Source organism: Nelumbo nucifera, chromosome 1 (genome assembly GCF_055504915.1).
Source record: "Nelumbo nucifera cultivar China Antique chromosome 1, China Antique-T2T, whole genome shotgun sequence".
In the NCBI taxonomy this organism is placed as follows: Eukaryota; Viridiplantae; Streptophyta; class Magnoliopsida; order Proteales; family Nelumbonaceae; genus Nelumbo; species Nelumbo nucifera.
In genome coordinates, this window is record NC_142649.1 from 201,643,965 (window position 1) to 201,669,752 (window position 25,788).

General features: G+C 39.1%; 1 protein-coding gene across 4 annotated transcripts in view; it reads right to left on the reverse strand.

Moving 5' to 3' along the window:
* Positions 1-25,473, reverse strand: part of VAD1 (GRAM domain family protein) — a 44,741-nt gene extending 19,268 nt beyond the window's left edge. The window contains exons 1-4 of one of the 4 annotated variants that reach the window (XM_010277142.3): positions 25,030-25,473; positions 24,792-24,851; positions 5,952-6,002; positions 5,350-5,415 (exon numbers count right to left, since the gene is read on the reverse strand). In XM_010277142.3, coding sequence (XP_010275444.1) covers positions 5,350-5,415; positions 5,952-6,002; positions 24,792-24,851; positions 25,030-25,224 — 372 coding nt within the window. In that variant the 5' untranslated portion in view covers positions 25,225-25,473. Of the gene's footprint in view, positions 1-5,349; positions 5,416-5,951; positions 6,003-24,791; positions 24,867-25,029 lie in introns of all 4 variants that reach the window. The other 3 variants (XM_088895861.1, XM_019199949.2, XM_010277141.3) reach the window with 3 other exon arrangements.
* Positions 25,474-25,788: the final 315 nt, after the last annotated feature.

The following is a 25,788-nucleotide window of genomic DNA, read 5'->3' on the forward strand; positions in this document are numbered from 1 at the left end:
GATATCTCCCAATGTCCTTTACTGGTTCACCTTCTGATGCATTGATTCTATGGTTCTGATCAATAGGGGTACTGATTGCCTTCGTTCCAAACTTCCCTGTCTCTTGAAGAAGATCCAAGACATACTTCCTTTGAGAGATAAAAATTCCATGTTTTGATCTTGCAACTTCAATGCCTAGGAAGTATCTCAGTTCTCCAAGATCCTTAATTTCAAATTCTTTATGTAGATTCCTTTCCAAACAATCAATCTCACTTAGGTCATTCCCCGTGACAATAATATCATCCACATAAAAAATTAGGACTGACACCAAAGATCCCCTTCGCTTCACAAACAAGGTATGATCGGATTGAATCTGAGTGTATGCAAAAGCAATCAAGGCCTTTCTGAATCTGTCAAACCATGCTCTGGGAGATTGTTTCAAGCCATAAAGTGACTTCTTAAGCCTGCATACCTTTCCCTTTTCAGTATCACTGTAAAAGCCAGCAGGAAGATTCATATACACTCCCTCTTGCAGATCCCCATTTAGGAAAGCATTCTTCACATCAAGTTGAAACAAGGGCCAAGAGTATGAGGCAGCAAGAGAAAGAAGTATCCGAACAGAGGTCATCTTTGCAACCGGTGCAAAGGTCTCTAAGTAATCAACACCATAGGTCTATGTGTACCCTTTTGCAACAAGTCTTTCCTTGTACCTTTCTATACTTCCATTTGCCTTATATTTTACCATGTAAACCCATCTACATCCAACTGTCTCCTTGCCTTCTGGAAGATCCACAATGTCCCATGTCTGATTCTTAATTAAAGCTGCCATCACTTTCTGCATAGTTGTCTTCCACTCAGGTTTGGAGTGAGCCTCACTAACACCCTTGGGTATAGACACTGAGTCAAGGGAGGAAAGAAAAACACAGTAGGAAGGAGAAAGTCCACTGTAGGATAAGTACTGTGAAATACAATGAGCAATACACTTTCTCTTCCCTTTTCTGAGAGCAATAGGAAGATCAAGGTTATCCGTAACAGGGTTAGTAGAATCAATGGGAACTGAAATAGTAGTGGGACCAAGAGGAATACCTGAATCCATGTCAGTCGAATCTAGAGTCTCCAAGGAATCGACAGGAAGTGGTGTGAGTTCTGCTGTAGTGGAATCAACCTCCTTGTGAAGTCTCTGTCGTAAGTAATGCTGAGAAGTAGGATGCAAAGGAGGTGGTAAGGTAGGTGACATAGGATGGTCAAGCACATGAGTAGACACAGGATGGTCAAGCACAAGAGTAGACAAGGGACTGGAACTGGGAGAGGAATAGACTGCTGACTCACTTCCCCAAAACACTCCCCCTGAGAAGGATTCTTTGAAAAGAAGTATGTGGATTCAAAAAAAGTGACATCCATGGTAACATACCGGCTCCCAAAGACTAGATCATAGCAGCAGTACCCTTTTTGGTTTTCTGCATATCCAAGGAAGGCACACTTCTTTGCCTTGGGATCAAGCTTTGAGCGGTGAGGACCAAGGACATGTGCAGCAGACACACCCAAACACCCTGAGAGGAATATGAAACATCTCACCCTCAGGAAAAAGGAGACTGAATGGGGTGTTGAATCCAAGTATACGAGAGGGCACCCTGTTAATCAGATATATTGCTGTGAGAACTACATCACCCCAAAATCGAACTGGAACTATAGATGTGCTCATCATGCTTCTTGCAATCTCAACAATGTGTTTGTTCTTCCTTTCTACAACACCATTCTGCTATGGACTATAGGGACAACTGCTTTGATGGACAACACCATATTCTAACAGATATGAAGCAAGGTGTTTTTCAAAATATTCCCTGGCATTGTCTGATCTGAACACCTTTATTCTTGTTCCAAACTGTGTTAGCACCATCTGATGAAATTGCCTCACCAAGGATGGTACTTCATCGCGGGATCTCATCAGGTAAATCCAAGTGTATCATGAGAAATCATCCACAAATAAGAGAAAATATCGATAGCCTCCCATAGAAGGAACATGGTAAGGTCCCCACACATCCGAATGAATAACATCAAAAGAAGAAGAACACCTTTTATTACTAGGTTTAAATGAATGTCTACAATGCTTTCCAAGTTGACAACCTTCACACTCCAGACTTGACAAACTAACAGACTCAAAAAGTTTTGGAAACAAAAGACTCAAAGAAGAAAAAGGTAAATGGCCCAAACGATTATGCCAAAGCATAATTTGACCCACAGACCCTGACTCACTATCCCTGCTGACATGATGGATCTGATGAGGAGGAAGAACATCCAGGAGGTAGATCCCATTCACTTCATGACCACTCCCAATCGTCCTCTTTGAATCCAGATCCTGCAAAATACAATAACCAAGAGAAAAAATTACTGAGCAGTTCAGGTTCTTAATCAAACTACTAATAGATAACAAATTAGTGCTCAATCTAGGAACATGAAGGACTGAGGGTAGAGAAATAGAATCACTAATCTTGACAGATCCCTTCCCAGCAATAGGAACATGGGATCCATCAGCTGTGGAGACCCTATCTCTACCAAAACAGAGTTGGTAAGAAGAAAAAATAGTAGAACTATGGGTCATGTGCTCTGAGGCTCCAGAATCTATAATCCAAGGAGGTCCCTCCTTACCTGAAGTAGAAACATAATTTGCAATGACGTGTGAACTACCTGTGTGAGCAAAGGCAGTAGAGTGGACTCCACCAGTGCCACCTATACCTTGTTGTCTGCTTGCTGCTGAACTGGAATTGGTTGTTTCCCGCTAGTTCAAAAGTTGCCCATACCTCTCAAGTTCAGCCCTTACTGCAGCAGCTGCAACAGACTCCAGAGCAGCTGTAGTAGGAGGGGCCGGAATGTCACCAAAAACTGCCATGTGTGCATTTCCCTTCTTATTTTTTAGTCTAGTCGGCACAAGATGTGGGTGAAGCTTCCAGCAAGTATCTCTTGTGTGTTTAGGCTTCTTACAGTAGTCACAGATCAAATCTCTTTTATCTTCCTTCTTGATTTCACTGCCACACCGATCTCCACTTTGTTTAGGTTTCACAGTACTCACCATGGAAGACTGATCAGAAATAGGATTTTTCATCATCACATCTCTCCTGCTTTCCTCCCCTGACACAAAGGCATATGCCTGGGAGAGGGTAACACTATCCCTGGAAAGAAGATGTTGTCTTGCAATGTCATACTCAGGATTAAGGCTAGCAAGAAATTCAAACACCCTATACTTCTCTAGATGTTTCTGATAGGTAGTTGCATCCTTAGTGGTTTCCCAAGCAAATGTCTCTAAATGGTCAATCTCCTGCCACAGGGTTTTAAGGGATGAAAAATAGGCTACAACAAGTCTATCTCCCTGCCTTGTAGAAATAATCTGATTTCTCAACTAGTAAGCCCTAGCAACATTCTCCCTCTGTGAATAGGTTTCTGCAACCCCATCCCATATTTCCTTAGCTGTATTTGCCCATAAAAAATTTTTACCTATATGGGGCAACATGGAATTACACAACCAAATCATCACCATATAATTCTCCTATACCCACCGGGAGTTGCTAGTTTCGGGTTTCACTTCCTCACCAGTGATATACCCTAATTTCCCACGAGCACCAATGGCTATCTTTGCAGATTGTTACCATTCTAAGTAATTTGCACCATCCAACCTAACTGTAGTAATGGTCCCAGTCCCGAAAAGGTCTCCAGCACCTCCTCCCACTGGCCCCATTTCACTCCCGGGCTTATTTTCAACTCCGTAACCCTCCATGCTTCTCAAAAAATGTAAAGAAAATAATTGAAATATGTAACAAGATCAAACGTAACACTTCTGGAACCAACAACACATTTCTGGTGTCCTAGACTGTCCACAAAAGATTCCTTTTCTGTGGGACGGGAGAAGAGAGAGAAGAGGCAGCCGCTCTCTCTAGAAGCCTCCAAATCAGGCAGGACTTGAACAGCCCCTTACAGAAAACTCCAAGGAACCCTAAAAAATTAGGTCACCACTTCCTAGGTCAAAATTGAAGAGTCCAACAGAAACAGGACTCTTCCCCTTTCTCCAGTTTTTCCTGATTTTGATGAGAAACACTAGACCAACTACAGGGCACACAGATCCACCAAAAAATCCAAAAACTGGGCTTACCTGAGAACTTCGATCAGCCTCTTAAATCACCATGCAGTCGGCCGATCTAGGGCTGCATGAGGAAACAACTCAAGGAACCTTCGGTCAGTTCTGATACTAGGTAGAAATCACTTATTGTAGATTTAGTTGAATTTCTTGTGAAAGGAAAAGGGGAGGAAGATAAAGATTTCAGTAGTAGAGAAGAAAAGAGAGGGAGAAAAGAGTAGGAAGTCAACCAGGATTCTTGAATTAACCCTAGCCGCCAACCCCTCATTATATTTATACTTAACTTAAAGGATGAGATATTACAAGGATGCCCCTAGTAGGGTGGCTACTAATGTAGCTGAACAGTCACAACTTAAAAACATAAACTAATGGGCCTAAAGCCCAACAACTTCCTAACTAAATAGCTTAAGATAAGAACAAAAAACAACTAGGCCCAACTCAACACATTTAACAATCTGAAACTCCAATATCCATCCTTTGTTTCCATAGGAAACCCCTATGGATTTTCTCTACCTTATCCACTATTTACATCAAAAGGAAAACACTATGATCAATCAATATAAAGGGATTGACACTACGATCAATAAAGTTATATTAATCATTCCTACTTTCCAATTTAATGTAATAAAATAAATCTACTTTTTCTGATAAAAAAAAGCTGATATATAATATATGTCATTTTCTATTCATTGTTTCTGTTTGGAAAGATATTTTATTCATCAAGGTTTTCTTATCCTCTGACTAAAAAATATCCACTTTCATATGTTAACGAAATCCTTCTATTATTGATGGCAAAAATCTAACAGCCATCTAATATCTTCTTGCCTTTAGATTATTAACTATAAGAACAATCCAAGAGCCACCTCTGCCATAGGAAGAACCAGGTTCCACCGAAATTCTCCAATCAATGAGGATCCAAGAGCCACCTCTGGTCTTTTAGGTCTTTAACCAGACATTCAATGAACAAATTGCTATCCTAATGATTGGTTTAAAAGGAAGATGAAAAAGAAAATGCTTATGCTGAAGTCTCAAGTGTATAATTCAAGTCAAAATCAACTCCACGAAAATTGAGTTGAAATTTCTTCATGAACTTATACACTATTATGGTAGAGCAATGAGAATGACAAAACTGAAAAATAAAATTATTCACATTCAAGGAGCATTATATCATTTTTCTGGGAAAGAATTTAAATCTAATAAGAATTCCAAGATAACAAAAATAAAGAAAACACTTGTAAACATACCTTTGTCTCAAACCCAAAAATGTTTGAATAAAAGCAAATATGATTAACAAACAAGTACATATGGCCCTGCAATTCAATAAGCAAAATTAAAAAAGAATTAAATGGAAACTTATAATAATTATGTCAGGCTGTGTTTGGGAGTGCTTCTCCAATGGGCATTTTGTGCTTTTCATGTTGGAGAAACCAAAAGCCAGTTAAAAAACCGTTTGGTGACACAATGGGTTTTTTGCATCAAAAAATACCATTTGAAAAAGCAGAAAAAACTCCACTTAGCTTTTCATGTTTTCAAGAAGCTATTTTGAACAAAAAAGCTGGTGACCAGACAAACACTAAAAAAGTGCTTTTTTTTCAAAAAAAATAAACCCATTTTAAAAAGTAGCTTATTCATAAGCCCATTTAGACCAAAAAGCACTCCCAAATGTGGTCTCAATCTTAACAAGGCACGAGACATGCTAAATTCTTATTGTCTTGAAGTTAGAAGAAAATTACAAAAAACAAAAATCATTTTATATGGAGATTATAACAAGCACAAAGGGGTAGATAACAAATATAGAAACTAAATATTTGAGACAGTTACTAGAGAGAGAGGAATCAAACTTTACCTGAAGAAGGATATTCTCCTGAAGTGCACAATTGAAGTCTTGAATAAGGGCCTAATATGAAAGAGGAAAAAAAATCCAAAGATGCAATTCATCTTGCCAGAATATGAATATAATGCCACATCAAACTCTATAGCATTTTATTATTGCAAGAAATATATCTTTCAGTTGCAGACATTTTCATAGCTCTTTTCAGATAAAATAACTAACTTTGAAAGATTTTCTTTTCTGAACATCATAATATCAAATCGAAAAGAATGATATTTAAAGATAATAGTTAGGGATAATAAGATCTCAAGGGTGACATCTGGTTGGTATATTTGTTATAACAGAATTAAAAGAAAAGATGACCAAGAGGTTGATTTCACCATATAAGGTAACAGTAATGGAGAAAGCCAGGAGTAGCTTCTATATTTGATTTTTCATAAGAAATTGGCACAAGCCACATTTTGAGCTAATGAAGAAAATATTTCAAAGGGAGTTTGACAAAGTGGCAAGCCCTTGGTGAAGCTTCAAAGCCATTAACCGAACCGGGCATTAGTGCTGACCAATATGTCTAGAAGTGTGAGAGATCATGTATTTTCTTGGTTAAATCTTTTGCTAGACATCTAAGTACACTGGGAGGTAGCCACTTTCCTCGCACATTTGTATGGAATCCTCTGGTCAAGGTAGTTTTTCTGGAATGGAAGAGGAAGAAGAGAAGAGAGAAATAGAATAAAAAAAAGAGAAGAAGATTTGTCAAAAAATGTTAGGGGCAGATCCCCTCTTGCCTTATATATTAGGGTGTTCAAAATAAAGGGGATATTACAAGAATACCCCTGATTACAACTTACAACTTAACAGAAAAGAAATTAAAGTAAGCCCACTAACAACCCATTAACAGTCCTAACAACACTCCCCCTCAAGTTGGGTTGTATATATCTATCATTCCCAGCTTGGTACAAATTTCCATATGTCGGGTACCTGAAACAACCTTGGTGAAGATGTCACCCAACTGATCCATAGAATTTACATAAGGAATGTAGACTTCACCAGTTTCAAGTTTCTCATGAATGAAATGTTTGTCAACTTCGATATGCTTTGTTCTTTCATGCATCACAGGATTGTGGGCTATATTGATTGCTGCCTTGTTGTCACAATACAATGACATTGGGCTATGAACTTCAACTCCCAACTCCTTTAACATATTCTTCCACCACAATATTTCTGCAACTCCATGTGCCAAGGCCCTATATTCTGCTTCCACACTTAACCTAGCAACCATTGTTTGTTTCTTACTTCTCCAAGTTACCAAACTCCCCCCAATGAAGGTGCAATAACCTGTGATAGATCTCCTATCATCAACTAAGTCGGCCCAATCAACATTAGTGAAGCTCTCTACCTTCAAGTGGCCATGCTTTGAAAAGAGAATACCTTTACCAGGATATTGTTTTAAATACTTCAGAACATGCTCTGCAGTGGCAAGATGAGTGGTACTAGGGGCATGCATATACTGGCTCAAACCCCAACAGCATAAACAATGTTGGGCCTGGTCATAAATAAGTATAACAATCAAACTGAGCCCCCAAGAATTTCTTTAGTTTTGTATCTCTAACTCCCAATTCCTCATAATGACAATGTCATCCACATAAACTATAAGCATAGCCACATGTTCCCCTTGTCTCTTAACAAAGAAAGTATGATCATTCTGACACTATTTGAAACCAACCTGTTTGACTGCATTATTAAATCTGCTGAACAAAGCCCTTTGTGATGTCAGGTATAGTCTGCCTTGTTTCTAGTTATACACCTTCACCCTAGGTAATTGATTATGGAGCCTTAAACCATATGACTAGCTCCTCAAATATGTTTGTATCTTTGTCTCCTCCTACATCACAAACTATCACTTTAGCCGATGGCTCTTCTTTCTCTATTACTAGTACTAGTAATGTGTCTCTTGGTTTTGGCCTAGTTTACACTTTGATTTTTTTTTTCTTTTGATAAATCGATTACACTATTTTTTATGTACCCAAGTTTCCCTTCAACCTATTATTTGTAAGTAAGCTTACTCAAGCCCCTTATTGTTCAGTAACCTTTATCCTTCTTATTGTTTCTTTTAGGATCTTAAGACAGGGAAGACAATTGATGGTGGTCATGAAGCTGGAGAATTATACTACCTAGATGACCATGGTCCACAGAAGGCTCTTCATTCTTCTCTTAAACCATATTAGTGGTATTGTCATTTTAGTCACCCTTTCCTACATATTTTGAAGAAGTTAGTCCCTACCTTATAGTCTGTAACTCAGTTGGATTGTTAGTTATGTCAATTAAGCAAACATCATAGAATGTCTTTTATTCCCAGAGAAGATAAGAGAGTCTCAAGTACTTTTTTCTTTAGTTCACTCAAATGTTTGGGGTCCAAGTCATGTATCATGTTAAAATGGATTCAAATATTTTGTAACATTTATTAATGACTATTCAAGAATGACATGGATTTACATTTACTTAATGAAGGACTACTCAAAATTTCTCTATTTTTCTATCTATGCATTGAAATGTTTCGATTTAATAATGCCAAAGAACATTTTCATAATAGTTTCCAATATTACTTAACTTTCATGGTATTATACATCAAAACTCCTGTTTACATACCCCTCAGCATGGCTGAGAGGAAGAACCACCATGTGATTGAAACTACTCGTGCCTTGTTGATTTAGATGTTAATTCCTAAATTCTGATGGAGTGATGCAGTTTTCACCTCTTGTTTTCTCATAAAGTGTATTTTCTCGTCAATTTTAGATAGTGAGTCTCCATCAAGGTTTAAAATGTCGATGTCGATGGAAATGTCGCTTACCAAAATATAGGACATATGTCAGAAATGTCAAGGGGAAATATTGTAAAAATTAGAGACATTGTGGAAATATTATGAAATATGTGGAAATATGCAATGATATTTTGTAAAATGATAAAAGAAGCATTAATACATATTTCTAGACTATTATCTTATTCCCAACCATTATATAAAGCTAAGAAACTATGATCAATAACAAATTAGTAAATGATGATTTACTGATTTATTATGCATTTTAAGTTTTTACAAGGTTATCTGATATTTTCTTTTCTTATTTTTAATTCTGATTTATTAAAAATTCTAATATATTTATTTCACACTAGTAAATAGAAATACATTTATTCTGATTTTTTTAAATTTTAAAGTTATAATACATTATGTTTTATTATAAATTTAATAAACTGATTCTCCTTTTTGTAGTATTAAGATTATGATAAATTCTGATTTCTTATAAAACTTAATGAAATTATTATGATTTCTAATACTAAACTTATAATAAATTATGATTTAGTATAAAATTTAATAAATTTATTCTGATTTTTTTATATTAAATGTAGAATATGATTTATTATAAAATTTAATAAATATTTTCTTATTTTAATAAATATTTTAAAAAACACTAACTAGTTAATATTTATTACTTGAAAAATATTTTATGTTTTATATTATAAAGTAATTAATTTATTCTTTTGTTTTTATATTTTGTTAATTCTTTTTTATAAATATTTTATTTGAAATATTAAATAGAAATTATTAATGGAATAATTTATATTAATATACTGTATTATAATAATATAATATACTAATATATTATATTATTAATGTACATTAGTCGACATCCTGTCGACATAATAGGAAAAACCGTCTTTTTTGTTATTTGGACCGATTTGGTCGACATTTCCGAAATATAGGAAATGTTGACCGAAATAATTTAATTTTTATATTACCATCCATTTTCATGTTAGTGAGCCTCGACATTGACATATGTCGGGTGACATTTCACGACATTTGAAACCATGGTCTCCATTTTTTATCTTGTTTCCTTCTACTTCTTTTTTCTCCCTTCCTCCTTGTGTGTTCAGTTGTGTGCATTTTGTTCACAAACTGGGTTCAAGCCATGATATACTTGACTCCAAAGCTATCAGATGTGTTTTCCTTGGTTATTACATACTCAAAAAAGACACAAGTGCTATGATCCTATTTAACAGAAAGTTTTTGTTGCTCCAAATGTTACTTTTGTTGAGAGCATACTTCATTTTTCTAGGTGTGAACCATCCAATTCTATTCCTCTTTCTTTTGACTCTGGTGATGTATTTATCACCTTACCTATAGTCGAGGAGCTTATCCAACCATCTATTCATAGAGTGTACTCCAAACGTGATCTGTAGCCAAAATCATCACCAGTAGTTGATCCAACTCTAGCTTTTAACCCACCACTAGAGTCTTTGCCATTGACGAATCCACTACCTTTAGATCTTGATCTTCCTATTGCTCTTCATAAGGGTAAGCATGCTTGAACAAATCATCCTCTTTCTCATTATGTCTCTTTTCCTCACTTATCTCCTTTCCATCAATAGTTCATCTCCCTTTTATCCTTCATTTCTCTATCGTGTTCTATACAAGAATCCCTCTCATCTCTTGATTAGAAGAAGGCAATGGGTGAAGAACTTTATGCTCTTCAATCCAACAATACTTCGGGTCTTACTTCCCTACCTCCTAGGAAGTAGGCAATTAATTGTTAATGGGTCTATATAGTTAAACATCATCAAGATGGAAGTATTGAACGGTTCAAAGCCTAAATTATTGCTAAGGGATATACACAAGCTTATGGTGTGTATTATTCAGAGACCTCATCAATGGCTAAGATAGGCTTTGTATATGTATTCATCTCCTTATCCACCCATTTTGATTGGCCCTTGCTTTAGCTTGATGTCAAAAATGCCTTCCTCCATGATGATCTTCAAGAGGTGTATATGGAACAACTTCCTAGGTATGTTGCTCAAGGGGAGTCAGTTAGTTAAGTTAGGCTATCTATGAGCTAAAGTAGTCACCATGAGCATGGTTTGGTTGCTTTAGCAATGTGGTGCAAGATTTTGGTTTGTAACAATTAGTGTTAACCACTTCGTATTTAGCAAGGGTTCTTCATCTGGGAAAAATCATCCTAGCAGTTTATGGTGTTGATATTCTTCTTATTGGTAATGGTGCACATGGAATTAGTGAGTTGAAATAGTTCTTACAGCAACATTTTCAAACTAAGGATCTAGGAACCTTGAAGTACTTTCTAGGAATTGAGGTAGCCCAATCGAAGTGGGGAATCTCTTTGTCTCAACAAAAGTATGTTTTGGACATGTTAGATGAAATTGGGTTGTTGGGATCCAAGCTAGTAGAAACTTCTATGGATCCCAATGTGAAAATGATTGATAGTTAGGGAAGCCATTAGAAGACCCTACAAGATATAAGAGACTAGTAGACAAGCTAATCTATCTCATTATCACTAGGCCAAACATCTCCTTTAGTGTTGGAGTCCTCAATCAATTCATGTAGAATCCTACAACTGCTCATTGTGGTGGTGTTATGAGGGTGTTGAAGCATCTAAGGGGTGCTCTTGGTCATTGGTTGTTGTATAACAAAGGGTAAATTTGTCCCTAGAAGGGTATTCAAATGCAGATTGGGCAAGGTCTCCAATAGATAGTGTTTTCTTGGTGAAGAGGCAGTACGATCCCAGAATGGTGAGAGGAGAAGGAGAAGAGAGAATAGAGAAAAGAGATTGGAGAGAGGAAAAAATCAGCTAGCAGCACCAGCCTTTTTAATATTTATACTAGGGTGACCCTTCAGAAATAAAAAGAGGTGTAATTACAAATGTGCCCTTGCAGCACTAAACTGAAAATAAAACTAAGTTATTCAACACTCCCCTTCAAGTTGGGACATAGATGTCAATCATGCCCAACTTGTCACATAAATCATCGTGCCGCTAGTGATGCAAGCCTTTTGTAAATATACCTGCCAGTTGCTCCTTGGAACTCACATACACACTTCCCCATTAACAATTTTCTCTCTAATAAAGTGTTTGTCAACCTCTATATGTTTAGTTCTATCATGAAGAACTAGGTTGGCTGCAATATTATTTTTGGAAAATGGTAATATAATTTATTCAGCACATAAAAGAGAGGTACAACAAGACCCAGACCACTAATTCTGCCTGGGCACAATGTAAATTACAAGCTCATACAAAATTTAGAACAGAACAAAAGAGGTACATTTTGGATTTTAAATTCCTCATTCACCAACACCTAGGAGCATAGCTTGCCCATGGCTCTTTGCACAATTTCATCCGTGCTTTTAAGTTTACCACAAAAGATTCTGTTATTCCTTTCAGTCCAAATGGACCATAACACAGCTACTGGAATGGTACTCCAAACAAGTTTTCCTTTTTTGCTGAGACCCTCAACTCTCCAACACATCAGCAACTCCTTCACAGATTTTGGCATGGTCCAGCTAATCTCCAAAACCTTAAGAAAACGCCCCCAAATCAAAGAAGAAACCGGACAATGGATACACAAGTGCTCTGTAGTTTCTGCAATCTTTCCACACAAACCACAAGAAAGATCCAGAATCTGAATACCACGTCTCTCCAAATTAGTATTGGTCAGACATTTATCGAGAGCCATGGTCCAGACCAGAAAATTGATCTTGGAGGGACTAGTTGGATTCCAAATCTGCCTGACAGGGAAGTTCTCATGACCTGAATTGCACAACTTTAGAAACAGGGATTTAACTGAGAAACTACCATCTGCATTCCACTTCCAAACCCATTCATCTTCTAAGTTCAAATCAATCGTCTGATTTTGATTGTCTAGGTTGGGTGCAATATTGATGGCAGCCTTGTTATCACAATACAAGGACATAGGGCTATCAATAGGAAAACCCAGTTCGCTCAACAAATTCTTTATCCACATAGCTTCAGCCACCCCATGGGACATTGCTCTATACTCAGCTTCAGCACTAGACCTAGCCACCACATTTTGTTTCTTGCTTCTCCATATGACTAGATTTCCTCCCACTAGTGAACTTTCTGTCATCAACTGATCCAGCCCAATCAACATCTGTATACTTCAATCTTCAAATGATCATTCTTCTGGAATAATAAAACAGCTCCAGGAAACTTCTTTAGATATCTGAGAATTCTCTCTACTGCCTCTAAGTGTATGGTCTTAGGATCATGCATGAACAAACTAAAAACACCTACTGCATAAGCAATGTCTGGCCTAGTCATGGACAAATACAGGAGCCTCCCCACAAGTCTCTAGAATTGTTTTACATCTTTGACAACTTCGCCACAACAGTCACCTAGTCTGTGATTTGGATCAATGGGAGAGTCAATTGGCTTAACCCCTAGTTTTCCTGAATCCTATAACAGATCTAGGATGTATTTCCTTTGAGAAATGAAGATCCCCTTTTGTGAGTGTAGAGAACACTGATGTGGGCCCCACGGATGTGGTCCCCACTGTGTTCGTATGACAGCACATGTAACCTTTGTTAGTTATGTCAGTGTTAGTTGGTAGTTATCTTAGACAGCTTGTTATTTCAGTTTATTATCTGTTTTATTTTCCATGTAAGCATTAAGGGCAATTCTGCCCTTTCCTACATTTAGTGAACATAATCTATAAATATTGAGAGAGTGGCGGCGGCAGATTTATTCAATCTGTCTCTCCTTTCAAAACCCTTGTGTACTTCTGCTTTCTTCTGCTTTCTTCTCCTTTCTTCTCCCTCTTTTTTCTACTTTTCTCAATCCGAAATCTTTTGGAATTCAAGACTGACTGTAGTCTTGATCGACTACTTGGTATCAAAGCCTATCTAGGGTTTCTCATGTGAGTCTAGACCAGCCGACCACATGAGAACTGTCTAGGGCTGGAAGCTTACAAAGGACTGTTCATTGGCTGATTCTTGGAGGTTACCAGAAAGTTTAGCAGCTGTCCGAAGACTTGTAGAGGCTTGGAGAGTGTTTTGGTAATCAGGAAGAATCAGAGAAGGTTAGGGTTCAGACCACGATTGAAGGTAGCGATCAGAGTTTTCTGGGTAAGTCTTTATTTTTCCCTTGAGATTGCTGTCAGTCAAGATAGGTTGGACCTATCTAGGAGGAGAGGCCGAACTCTCCTATTTTTTCTCAAAGGTGATCAGTTTTTTTTTAGGGTTTATCATTAACCCTACGGCTAGACTTGACTGTGAATTCTTTTGGAAGGTGCGGCTGAGCACTGTTTATGTTCTCACAAAGGTTTTCCTAACCCTACGATTAAAACCCTAATTCTGCTTCAGCATTATAGATTGCTTTCTAAGTGGTTTTCAGATCTGTTTTGGCTTCTGAGCCTGTTTTGGGGGTGAGAACTGTTATCGGACTGCTTATATTCTGATTGCTGATTGGTTTCAGATCAGATCTGAACTGATTTTATACAGATTTTTGATTGTGATCAGTTGTTTAAGTGCTGTTTTTTATTGCAATAACCCTAATAGTTCTTAACTACTGATTCTTTACCAAGAATGGAGTTCAAAAATCAGGGAGAAGGTGGTTTTGGGAACAGCAATTCTGGTAGTATGTCTGAGACTGCGTTTCAGATTACGACTGTAAGATTTGACGGATCCAATTACTTGGAATGGGCCCAATCAGCCATGATGGCTATTGGGGGAAGGGGAAAACTTAGCTACCTATTGGGAGATGTGAAAGAACCTTCCAAGGAGGACCCAATGTATACCAAGTGAGTTCAAGAGAACTACTTGGTTATGACATGGTTGTGCAACTCTATGCAGCCACATATCAGCCGAAGTTACTTGTTGGCAAAGATAGCCAAGGAGATATGGGATGTCATGAAAGAGACCTACTCCCAACCCCTTAATGTTGCTAGAGCCTATGAACTGAAGTGTGAGGTGAATAACCTTAAACAAGGAGAGAAACCAGTCTCTGTTTATTTCTCTACCTTGAAATCTCTATGGCATGAAATTGACCATCTGGAGACTCTTGAGTGGGAAAGTCCAAAAGATGCACAGACCCATAGAAAGCAAGTCGCGACCAATAGGGTGTTTGAATTTCTGGTTGGCCTGAATTCAGATTATGACATTGTGAGACAGCAGATACTAACAAGAAATAGTGTGACCCTATCTCAAGCCTACTCCCTGGTGCATAGTGAAGAGATCAGGAGAAAGGTTATGATGCAACATCAGCCCTTCCCCCCAGCTCTGGCAGCAATTAAACCTAAGTTTGGGGGTGATACAGAAAGGGACATGAAGAAGGAAGATAAACGGGATCTAGTATGTGAACATTGCAAGAAACTCAAGCATACGAAAGATACATGTTGGAAGTTGCACCCTCATTTAGTCCTAGCAAAACTGACGAATAAATGGGGTAATGCTCATATGGCTGTGAATACTGATCCTGCATCCTCGTCGAGCACAAAAGGCACACCCCTAGATACCTTAGCTGCTGTTCGGGCTGCCCTAATACAGTTGGAAAAGGAGGTTGGGAATTCAGCTCAATCATCTCAGTCACCATTAGCCCCTGCCACATCAGCATTTTCTCATTCAGGTACTCGGGCCTCAGCTTACCATGCTTCAGCTCCAGGTAACACTGAACATTGTTGGGTAATAGACTCAGGTGCATCTGACCATATGACTAGCTTTCCATCACTGTTCACTACTTACTACTTATCTTCTGGTAGAAATAAAGTATCCATTGCTAATGGCTCTCTTGTTCCCATTTCTGGCAAGGGTGACATCAAGTTATCTGATACTATCTCTTTATCCTCAGTCTTGCATGTTCCTAAACTTGATACTAATTTGCTTTCAGTCAGTAGTATTACAAAACATCATAATTGTTCAGTAACATTTTTCCCTGACCGATGTGTTTTTCAGGACTTGGAGACGAGGAAGGTGATTGGGACTGGCCATGAGACGAATGGGATCTATCTGCTTGGAGAGAGTTCTCATTGGAAAGTGCCTGTGGATAAGAAGTCTTTTGTTTCTCAGCCTGTGATTCCAGTTATGCTCTGGCATAATCGGTTAGGTCATTTATCTTTTCGGTCTTTGAAGAGTTTGTTTCCTACTTTATTTGAGTCTGTTGAGATGTCAAATTTGAGATGTGAGAGTTGTGAGCTTGCCAAACATTGTAGAACATCTTATTCCTTGAGTAATAAAAGAAGTAGTAATTCTTTTGATATTGTGCATACCGATGTTTGGGGGCCGTATCACATCCCTTCTATGGGTGAGTACAGATATTTTCTGTTGTTTGTTGATGACTATACCCGTTTTTCTTGGGTCTACCTTATGCGTTCTCGAGATGAGGTTCCCGCTCTGACCCAAAACTTTTATCAGATGATTTTAACGCAGTTTGGGGTCAAAATCAAAGTCCTCCGATCTGATAATGCAAAAGAATACTTTGCCAAGCCACTGGCCTCTTATCTACTCGATCATGGGGTTATTCACCAGAGCACTTGTTCTCATACACCACAGCAGAATGGGGTTGCTGAGAGGAAGAATAGGCACATTTTGGAGGTGGTTAGAAGCATTATGTTTACCTCCAATGTGCCTATCCGTTTCTGGGGTGATGCTATCCTCACGGTAGTGTATCTCATTAATCGGGTTCCTTCACGGGTTCTTGATATGAAGCCTCTGTTTACCCTTCTATACCCAGACGAGGAGTTGTTTACTGTTCCTCTTAAAACCTTTGGTTGTACCTGTTTTCTTCAGCTTCTTGGACCTCATCATTCCAAATTTGACCCTAAGGCCTCCAAATGCATTTTTCTCAATTATGCACAAACTCAAAAGGGTTATTGATGCTATGATCCTGTTTCAGGGAGGAGATTTGTCTCGATGGATGTCACCTTCTTTGAGGAGGCACCCTATTATCCTAGGGTTTCTCCTTAGGGGGAGAGTGGTGAGAATTTGGGTCTTTTTCCTCAGGGGGAGCGCAGTGAGAGTGGGGTTAACTCATCTGAGGTTGTTCCTTTACCCATTCCATTGAGTGATGAAAGCTGTAATGGTGAGGGTTGTCAGAGGGATCAGAAGTTGAAAGTCTATCACAGGCGATGCAGGCAGGTTGATCTCGGTCATCAGCAGTCCAGGCCAGTGCAAGAAGCCTTATCAGTTCCAGAGTGGAAAGATGCAATGAAAGTTGAAATGGATGCCCTTTTGAAAAATAATACTTGGGAGCTAGTTGACCTACCCAAAGAAAAGAAGCCAGTTGGATGTAGATGGGTATTTACTGTGAAACATAATGTTGATCCATTGAAAGGTACAAAGCCCGGTTGGTTGCAAAAGGGTTTACTCAGACTTATGGTATAGACTATTTGGAGACTTTTGCCCTAGTAGCCAAGATGACCACTATTCGAGTTCTATTAGCCCTTGCAGCAAGTTACTCTTGGCCCTTTTCCAGATGGACGTTAAAAATGCCTTTCTGAATGGAGACTTACAGGAAGAGGTCTACATGCAGTTGCCCCCTGGATTCTATGATACTGAGACAGGTAAGAAGGTTTGCCGACTGAATAAGGCATTGTATGGATTAAAGCAGTCCCCTAGAGCTTGGTTTGATAGATTCAGACTAGCCCTTGGAAAATTCGGCCATGTACAGGCCCAGTCAGATCATACACTGTTCGTTAAAAGAGTGAACTCTTCTTTGACCTTGCTTGCTGTATATGTGGATGATATTGTAGTGACAGGGAATAATAATAGTGAGATTGAGTCCCTCAAACAGCTCCTTCATCAAGAGTTTGAGGTGAAAGATCTTGGTGCACTACGATATTTTTTGGGTATTGAGGTTGCTAGATCTAAACAGGGGATCTTTATCTCTCAAAGGAAGTATGTTCTAGATCTGTTGGCGGAAACTAGAAAGTTAGGTGTCAAGCCTGCCGATACACCCATTGAACAGAATCACAAGATCAGTGCAGAGGGTGGAGAGCCTCTTGAAGACAAAGTTATGTTCCAATGGTTGGTTGGAAAGCTCCTATATCTCAGCCTCACATGGCCAGATATCAGTTATGCAATCAGTGTTGTCAGCTAGTACATGCATTCCCCTAGAACTACTCATCTTCTTGCTACTGAGAGAATATTAGCATACTTGAAGAGATGCCCAGGTAGAGGTATACTGTTCAAGAACAATAATCACATGAAGGTGGAGGTCTATACAGATGCTGATTGGGCTGGGAGTGCTGATGACAGGAGGTCTACCTCTGGATATTGTGCCCTTGTAGGAGATAACCTTGTCTCTTGGAGGAGTAAGAAACAAAGTGTTTCTCGCTCTAGTGCCAAAGCTGAATACAAGTCAATGGCTAATGGAGTGGCTGAAATCCTATGGTTGAAATCACTACTTGAAGAGTTAGGTATTGATTATGAGAAGCCCTTGATGTTGTATTGTGATAATCAAGCGGTTATTAATATAGCTCACAATCCGGTGCAGCATGACAGAACTAAACATGTCGAAGTTGATCGACATTTTGTCAGAGAAAGGGTCTCATCACAAGAAGTGTGTCTCCCGTATATCACCTCCAACATGTAGCTCGCAGATCTTCTCACCAAGGCTGTTCCAAGGAAGAAGTTAGAGGCAGACCTATTCAAGTTGGGAATCACAAATATCTATTCCCAACTTGAGGGGGAGTGTAGAGAACACTGATGTGGGCCCCACGGCTGTGGTCCCCACTGTGTTCGTATGACAGCACATGTAACCTTTGTTAGTTATGTCAGTGTTAGTTGGTAGTTATCTTAAACAACTTGTTATTTCAGTTTATTATTTGTTTTATTTGCCATGTAAGCATTTAGGGCAATTCTGCCCTTTCCTACATTTAGTGAACATAATCTATAAATATTGAGAGAGTGGCGGCGGCAGATTTATTCGATCTGTCCCTCCTTTCAAAACCCTTGTGTACTTCTGCTTTCTTCTCCTTTCTTCTCCCTCTTTCTTCTACTTTTCTCAATCTGAAATCTTTTGGAATTCAAGACTGACTATAGTCTTGATCGACTACTGTGAGCGGGCCACTTCAATTCCAAGGAAATACTGAAGGGGACCTAGATCCTTCACCTCAAATTGAGTGGCTAAGAAATCCTTTAGCCTCTAAATTTCAAAGCCATGAGGTTGTACCATGTACACCTCTTCCTCAAGGTCCATTCAGGAAGGCATTTTTAATGTCTACCTGATGAAGATCCCAATCAAGATTTGCCGCAATGGAGAACAAGACTCTAATAGAGTTCATCTTGGCTATTGGGGCAAAAGTCTCTACATAATCTACACCATATGCCTAGGTAAACCCTTTTGCCACCAACCTAGCCTCGTACCTTTCTATTGTGTTGTCAACCTTGTGCTTCACTGTGAACACCTACTTGCACCCTACCAGTTCCTTACCCTCAGAAAGATCCACTAATTCCCACATACCATTTTTATGTAGGGCATTTATCTCTCTTCTTTCATTGCATCTATCCGTTCAAGAACTAAGAGAGCTTCTGCCACATTTTTAGGGATAGGGACACTGTCAATGAAAGAAATGAAAGCACGAAAAGAGGGTGAGGTGTTCTCATAGGAAACCAAATGGGAAATAGGATACTTGGTGGTACAAGACCTAACTCCCTTCCCTTTAGTAATGGGGATGTCTAGGTCATTGACAGATGAAGTATCAATGGAAAGAGGATCAAAAACATCAATAGGAATGGTAGTAACTATTTGGATATGATCCGTCTCCAGTGAATCTGATGATGTTGGTGGTACAGTTTCAAGTTGCTCCATAGCTCTTGAATTTAGCTGGCCCTTGCGACGACAAAAAACACGAAATGGAGAGGGTCAAGCAAAGGGGGGAGAACCTGAATTGGTTTCTCCTCCACCTTACTCTCCCCCTGAGGAGAAACCGGGAAAAAAGGGTCACTTTCAAAGAAAGACACATCTATAGAGACATAGTACTTCTTAGAAATGGGGTCAAAGCATTAATAACCTTTTTGGGAAGAAGGATAACCCAAGAATACATAGGGAATGGTACGAGGATCAAGTTTACCATGAGTAGGAGATAGGTCCTGGACTCTTAGACTAAATAGCCACAAGACTAACTTTATTCTCTAGCATGTAAAGACCATCTACCAATATGACCTCTACCAATCATCTTCCCCGAGGCCAAATCCTGCATCATACAAGAGGAAGGAAAAAAGGTTAATGAGCAGTTTAACGAATTTGTTATACTACTAACAGAGAACAAATTTATGGGTAGTTTAGGAACATGTAGAACATCAAAAAGGGTGAGTCCAAGGGGAAGGGAGATGGTTCCTTGCCAGCTATGGTGGAGAAAGAACCATCAGCAAGTCTCACCTTATCCTGACCAGATAATAGATGATAAGATTGAAAACAATTGGACTAACCCGTCATATGGTTTGAGGCTCCAGAATCTATTATCCAAGGAGAGTCTAAGGGATGAGAGGGCACATGAAAAGCTGTAGCAGAGTTACCGTTACCTAAATGGACAGATGCAAAGGAAGTCGAGGGGGGAGAAGCAGAATCCATCTAGCAGATTGCCCTCCTATACAGCTCCAAATGGTCACGGAAAGAATTAATGATATCTTTCTTGGGATCAATCATAGAAGGACTCATAGTAGTGGTAGATGATTGAGGCTCTTGAGAGGCTAAGTTTGATGCATTAAACTTCCTCTAACCTTGTTGTCCTGGCTTCTTATTCTGTCCGGCTTTTTACTCAGTTCCTGAGCCCACTTTGGCTTCCCATGAAGCTCCCAACATGTCTCCCGAGTATGTCTAGACTTCTGACAATGTGTACACCATAGTTTATCTTTGTCATCAACTTTCTTCTGGAAGTCACTCTTCTTGAAGGAATTACCACCCCCCGTAGTAGCACTCCCTTTAGCTACTAATGCAATCTGCTCTCCCTTAGGATTATTCATCACATTCCGTCTGCTCTCTTCTGATTGTACTAGAGCATATACTTCTTGTATTGATGGGAGATCTTTACTCCCCAATATCTGAACCCTGATAGATTCATATGTGGAATTCAGCCCTAACAGAAAAGCAAACACTCGTTGCTGGGAAACCGGAGACTTGTATGCTTTGGCATTTACATCACATTTCTAGTTTATATTCTAATAATGATCTAGTTCCTTCCAAATAGAATTCAAGTCTGAATAGTAGACAGAAAGACTCCTCTCCCCCTGCTTACAAGTTGAGGAGTCAGCCTGCAACTGATATATTTTGGCATAATGTCATTGTTCTGAATATGTAGATTTTGCCTGCTCCCATATCTCATGAGTTCTTTCTGCCCACATGAAGGTCTTTCTCACTTGTGACAGCATAGACAATAACAGCCATGACATCACCATACTGTTTTCTTGGTCCCACCTATCATGTTCTATGCCTCCAGACTGGGGTTCTCTGATTCTACCATTGATATACCCCACTTTTCCCCTTGCAGTTATGTAGAGCTTGATTCCCCTTGACCATTCTAGGTAATTGAGGCCATCAAAGGGAATCACAGCCATGGAGAAACTCATGTCAAAACCTCCACTCATCCCACTCTGACTAGAGGTCACACCAGACATACCAGAATCCTCAGAAGACATAGAACCTGATTTCAGTTCAGTCACAATCCACCTAGAGAACAAGTTCTCAGTTCAGTTCAGACTCAGAGTACAGTCAAACAAGTTGAAGTCTTAGTTCAGCCACAATTCTGGGCACAAAAAAAAAAAAAAAAAAAAAACATGTACTCACACAGAATAATCAAAACTGATCACACACCATTACTTGTTCTCAAATTTCAGCCCTACTAAACCAGTTCAGATGTGCAAAACATATCAAAAAACAGGTCTGACCAGTCCCTCCAGCAATAACTCATCAACTTTTCACACAGAAATTTAGGTTCAATATGAACTGAAGAAGGAAACAAACTGCTGTCATAGCAGTTACTGATCTGCAGACCTAAACAGCCCACCTTTCAGGGCATAAGAAGGATCACTCGATCCACATACATTGAGAGAAGACACTCTCACACCAGCCACAGGTCATTAGACCGACATAACCCACTCACCTGTGTACAAAAGGATCAGTTCGATCCACAAAGCTGAGGAATAAAGAAGAAAAGAAAACCTCACAGCATTCAGCTTCCCTACCCTTGATGATTTCTGGGCTCACAACCAAGAGAGAAAAAAAAATCGCAGTAAGCTCCCTCACACGTCCACCAGAGACCTTTTTCCTTTGATCCGAATAGACAAATATAGAAGTTGAAGGAAGAAGCACACAGTTCGCCCTGCTCATAAGATTGGATCTGCCGCTCAGATACCATGTTTTCTTGGTGAAGAGGCAGTACGATCCCAGAATGGTGAGAAGAGAAGAAGGAGAAAAGAGAAAAGATAAAAGAGATTGGAGAGAGGGAAAATCCAGCTGGCGGTGCCAACCTTTTTAATATTTATACTAGGGCAACCATTCAGAAATAAAAAGAGGTGTAATTACAAATGTGCCCTTGCGGCACTAAACTGAAAATAAAACTAAGTTATTCAACAGGTAGGAAGCCTAGTACAGGTTATTGTACCTCCTTGCATGGGAACCTTGTCACTTGGAAGAGCAAGAAGCAATGTGTGGTTGCTAGGAGTAGTATTGAAGCTGAATACAAGGCAATGGTCCATGCTATTGTGAGTTGGTTTGGTTAAAGCATCTTCTTTAGGAAATGAGTTTCCTAGTTCATCAATGCATTAAATTGTTCTATGACAACCAAACTGCAACAAATATTGCCTCCAACCCAATGTTTCATGAAAAAACTAAACATATTGAAGTTGATTATCATTTTATAAGAAAGTGACAAGTGGTGATATTATTACTCCTTATATCAAGTCAGAAGACTAAGTAGTTGATATCTTAACCAAAACTTTGGGTCGTTCAAGGATGGATTATATTTGTAACAAGCTGAAACTTTATGACATAATGCTCCAGCTTGAAGGGGAGTGTTAGAATTAGTCGACAGGGGCATACTTGTCATCTTGTAGTTCTTATTTTCTCTCCTATATCAATCTTACTGGTCTAGGGGCATTTTTGTAATTTCAGCATTTAATGAATAGTAATACATACTGGGTCGACAATGAGGAGAGTTCTAGTTCAACTTCTCCTTGCTGTTCTCTCTTTTCTTCTACCTCTCCTCTACTGTTTTCTCTTTACTTCTTTTCCTTTTTCTTTCACTTTTCTTACACTTTTGTGAAGTAAGCACAGCAGCAAAAAGAATAATCCCAATCAGTCAAAAAGTTATCTGTTTGCACTATACAATAGATCCCTTCCCATCCCATATTGCGCTAAAAAATCTGTAACCTCATTTAGGTTTCTTGGAATCCAACTAAACCTGCAGTTTATAGTAGATGTAATATCTGCTACTTCATGAACAAGATGAGAGAACCTCCAAGTTTCAGTCCAAGTCAAGTTAGTCCAACCAATAACAATCCTGGGATCACCTACTAAAATGGGTTCAACTCTCATAGATTTTTCTATTTGGAGACCCTTCAAAGGAGCTTTTAACATAGCCTCTGGAACATCAGCTGCTGGAACAGCCAAACAGGACCGCTAAATGTCCAGATCAAGTTGTCATCTGGACCTAAAATGACACCTGCAGTGTCCAGAACCATGAAGATTCTCTTGATATCTTCTTAGGCTGCCATCAAAGTGCAGAATAATGGTGTTGGGGGGTCTTGGAGACAGAGGAGGGCTGATCTGGTCAGCAGCAGGGGATGATTGCAAAATCTCCAAAAGGTTACTGTCTAAGTCAGCAAAACTGAAGCCATTGAAGGACCTGTGAGTCAGCATCCAAGAATTGATCCACAGCACGTCTTCTCAGGTTTTTTAATGATGTGCATTTATTCTCAAATATTCTTTTGGTCTGCACTTCCCAAATGCACCACATAACCACATGAATTACCTCCTTTCAGTAGAGGCTGCCTCTTTTTCCAAGCTTGCTATTCTGCTATTGAATGAGAAAATCAGGTCCTGAAAATATTGCCATAAACCATGAGCCACTTGGCAATTAATGAGGAGATGGCTAATAGATTCTCCATCCTGAAGGCATACAACACAGGCATGAGGGGAAACATATAGCTGCCCCTTTCTTTTTCTCTGGATATGATCATCAAGTGTTTATCTTGCCACAAGCAACTTTCCAAATAACGAAGGAAATTCTGGGAGGGACCAGAGAGAGCCAAATCTTTTTGTCCAGAAAGGAGTAGGAAACAGAACCAGCAATCAGCCCTTGGAAGTAGGATTGGGTCGTGAAATTCCATTAGGGGTGAGGAACTAAATTATTTTATCTAGGTGGGTAGGTGAGAGATAGACGTCAGAGATTATCTGCTTGTTGAATTCTATTCTGGCTGGACTAGAATGCCTGGAATTGATTTCTGAGGCTTTGGAATTTCATTCATGATAGACTCATTCTGATAGGGAGCTTTTTACATATTTTCTTTCAAGCCGTATTCTTTTGGTAACATTTCCTTCTTTCTTGCTGATTGGAAAATAAAAGATAAGATAGCCCACATCAATTGTCATAATTCTCCTTGATCTTTTTTTATTGGTATAACCCTCTACGATTTTCTTCATGCCCCCTCCTCCCCAACCCCCCCCCCCCCCCCCACAAAAAAAAAAAAAAAGAAAGAAAGAAATGGTCGAGAGAAAAAGGAAAAAAAAAGAAGTTACTACAGGAATTTCATTGGTTTTGACTTGACCACTAAATGGTGTATGGACATTTTAACTAAATTCATCATATACAAGATCAATAGTAAACGCAATCATTTTTGTCGTTCATAATCTCATCCTCACACTCAACAAATTTCCCTCTACACAATGGACTCGACTTTGCTAAGAATTAATTCAATCAAGATTAGTTTCTCGTTATTCTCACAATTATGCATGAGAAACAAGTCCAAGGAGCCCTCATATTTCAACTAGTCCAGAATGTAAGTAACATAAATAACAAGAGCTTCAATATTTCAAAAATTGCCCAAAAAAGCAAACTTAAGCCACTTACTTCCTCAGGTGGAAGACGAAACAGTTGCCGATACTCCTCGCTTCTTAAAGATGCCGCAGACTGTAACAACACACACTTCACGAAAATAAGCATTCAAACCAATAAACTGTCATATTTCCAACTAAGAAACTAAATTATTTTGAAATTTAAATGTCTTTGACACTACTGATCACAGAATCAATCTAAACCAGCAAAAAAACAAACAATAGAAATCTTGGTAGAGAAGAATTGATAATACCTGGACTTCAATATCTTTACGACTGTTAGCCGACGAATCGGATTGCTCGTTACGATCGGAGGGATCACCGATGCCAACCGACGAGGTTTCAGAACCGGCGTCTGAAGCCGGTTTCGAAGGCAACGGAGAAGAAAGGAGAGGCTCCACTGACTGAGAAGGTTCGCTCTTCTCCTTAGTTGGAGATGCTACAGCCATGGCAGTGATCTAGGGCGTTGGCAACCAATTGACGTGAATCTCAATTGAGAGAGAGAGAGAGAGAGAGAGAGAGTTGATGAAATTGATTGACTTGAGATAGACGTGAATTTCAAGCTCCGTAGACAGTTTTACGCATCTCAAGTCTCAACAACCATTCGCACGCGTAACCCACCGTCCGTGCTGGTTAAACGTCTACCTGCCATCTAGCTCCCCGGGCCAGAGAGACGGGATATCTTGCAAACAAACTCTACACACTCTGAGTAGGTAGACCTGTTCATGTACCGAATAACCCGACGGACTGAACCGGTGCGGCACGTTCTTTATCGGGTTTGGACATAGTTTTAGGCCCGACTCGTGCTGGGTCTAAGGCTAGCCTATAAGCACTACTGCACCAAGCTCAACTATTTTTCAGGTCAGGGATGATATTTCTCAAATAAGCTTGGTATATATACACTAGTCTAATCTCGAATTCTTTTCAAAACCGATTCAGTTTTACTCGAGAACTGTTTTTTGGCAAAAAATTATTGATTTGGTCAGTAAACTGTTAATATATGCAGTTGAACT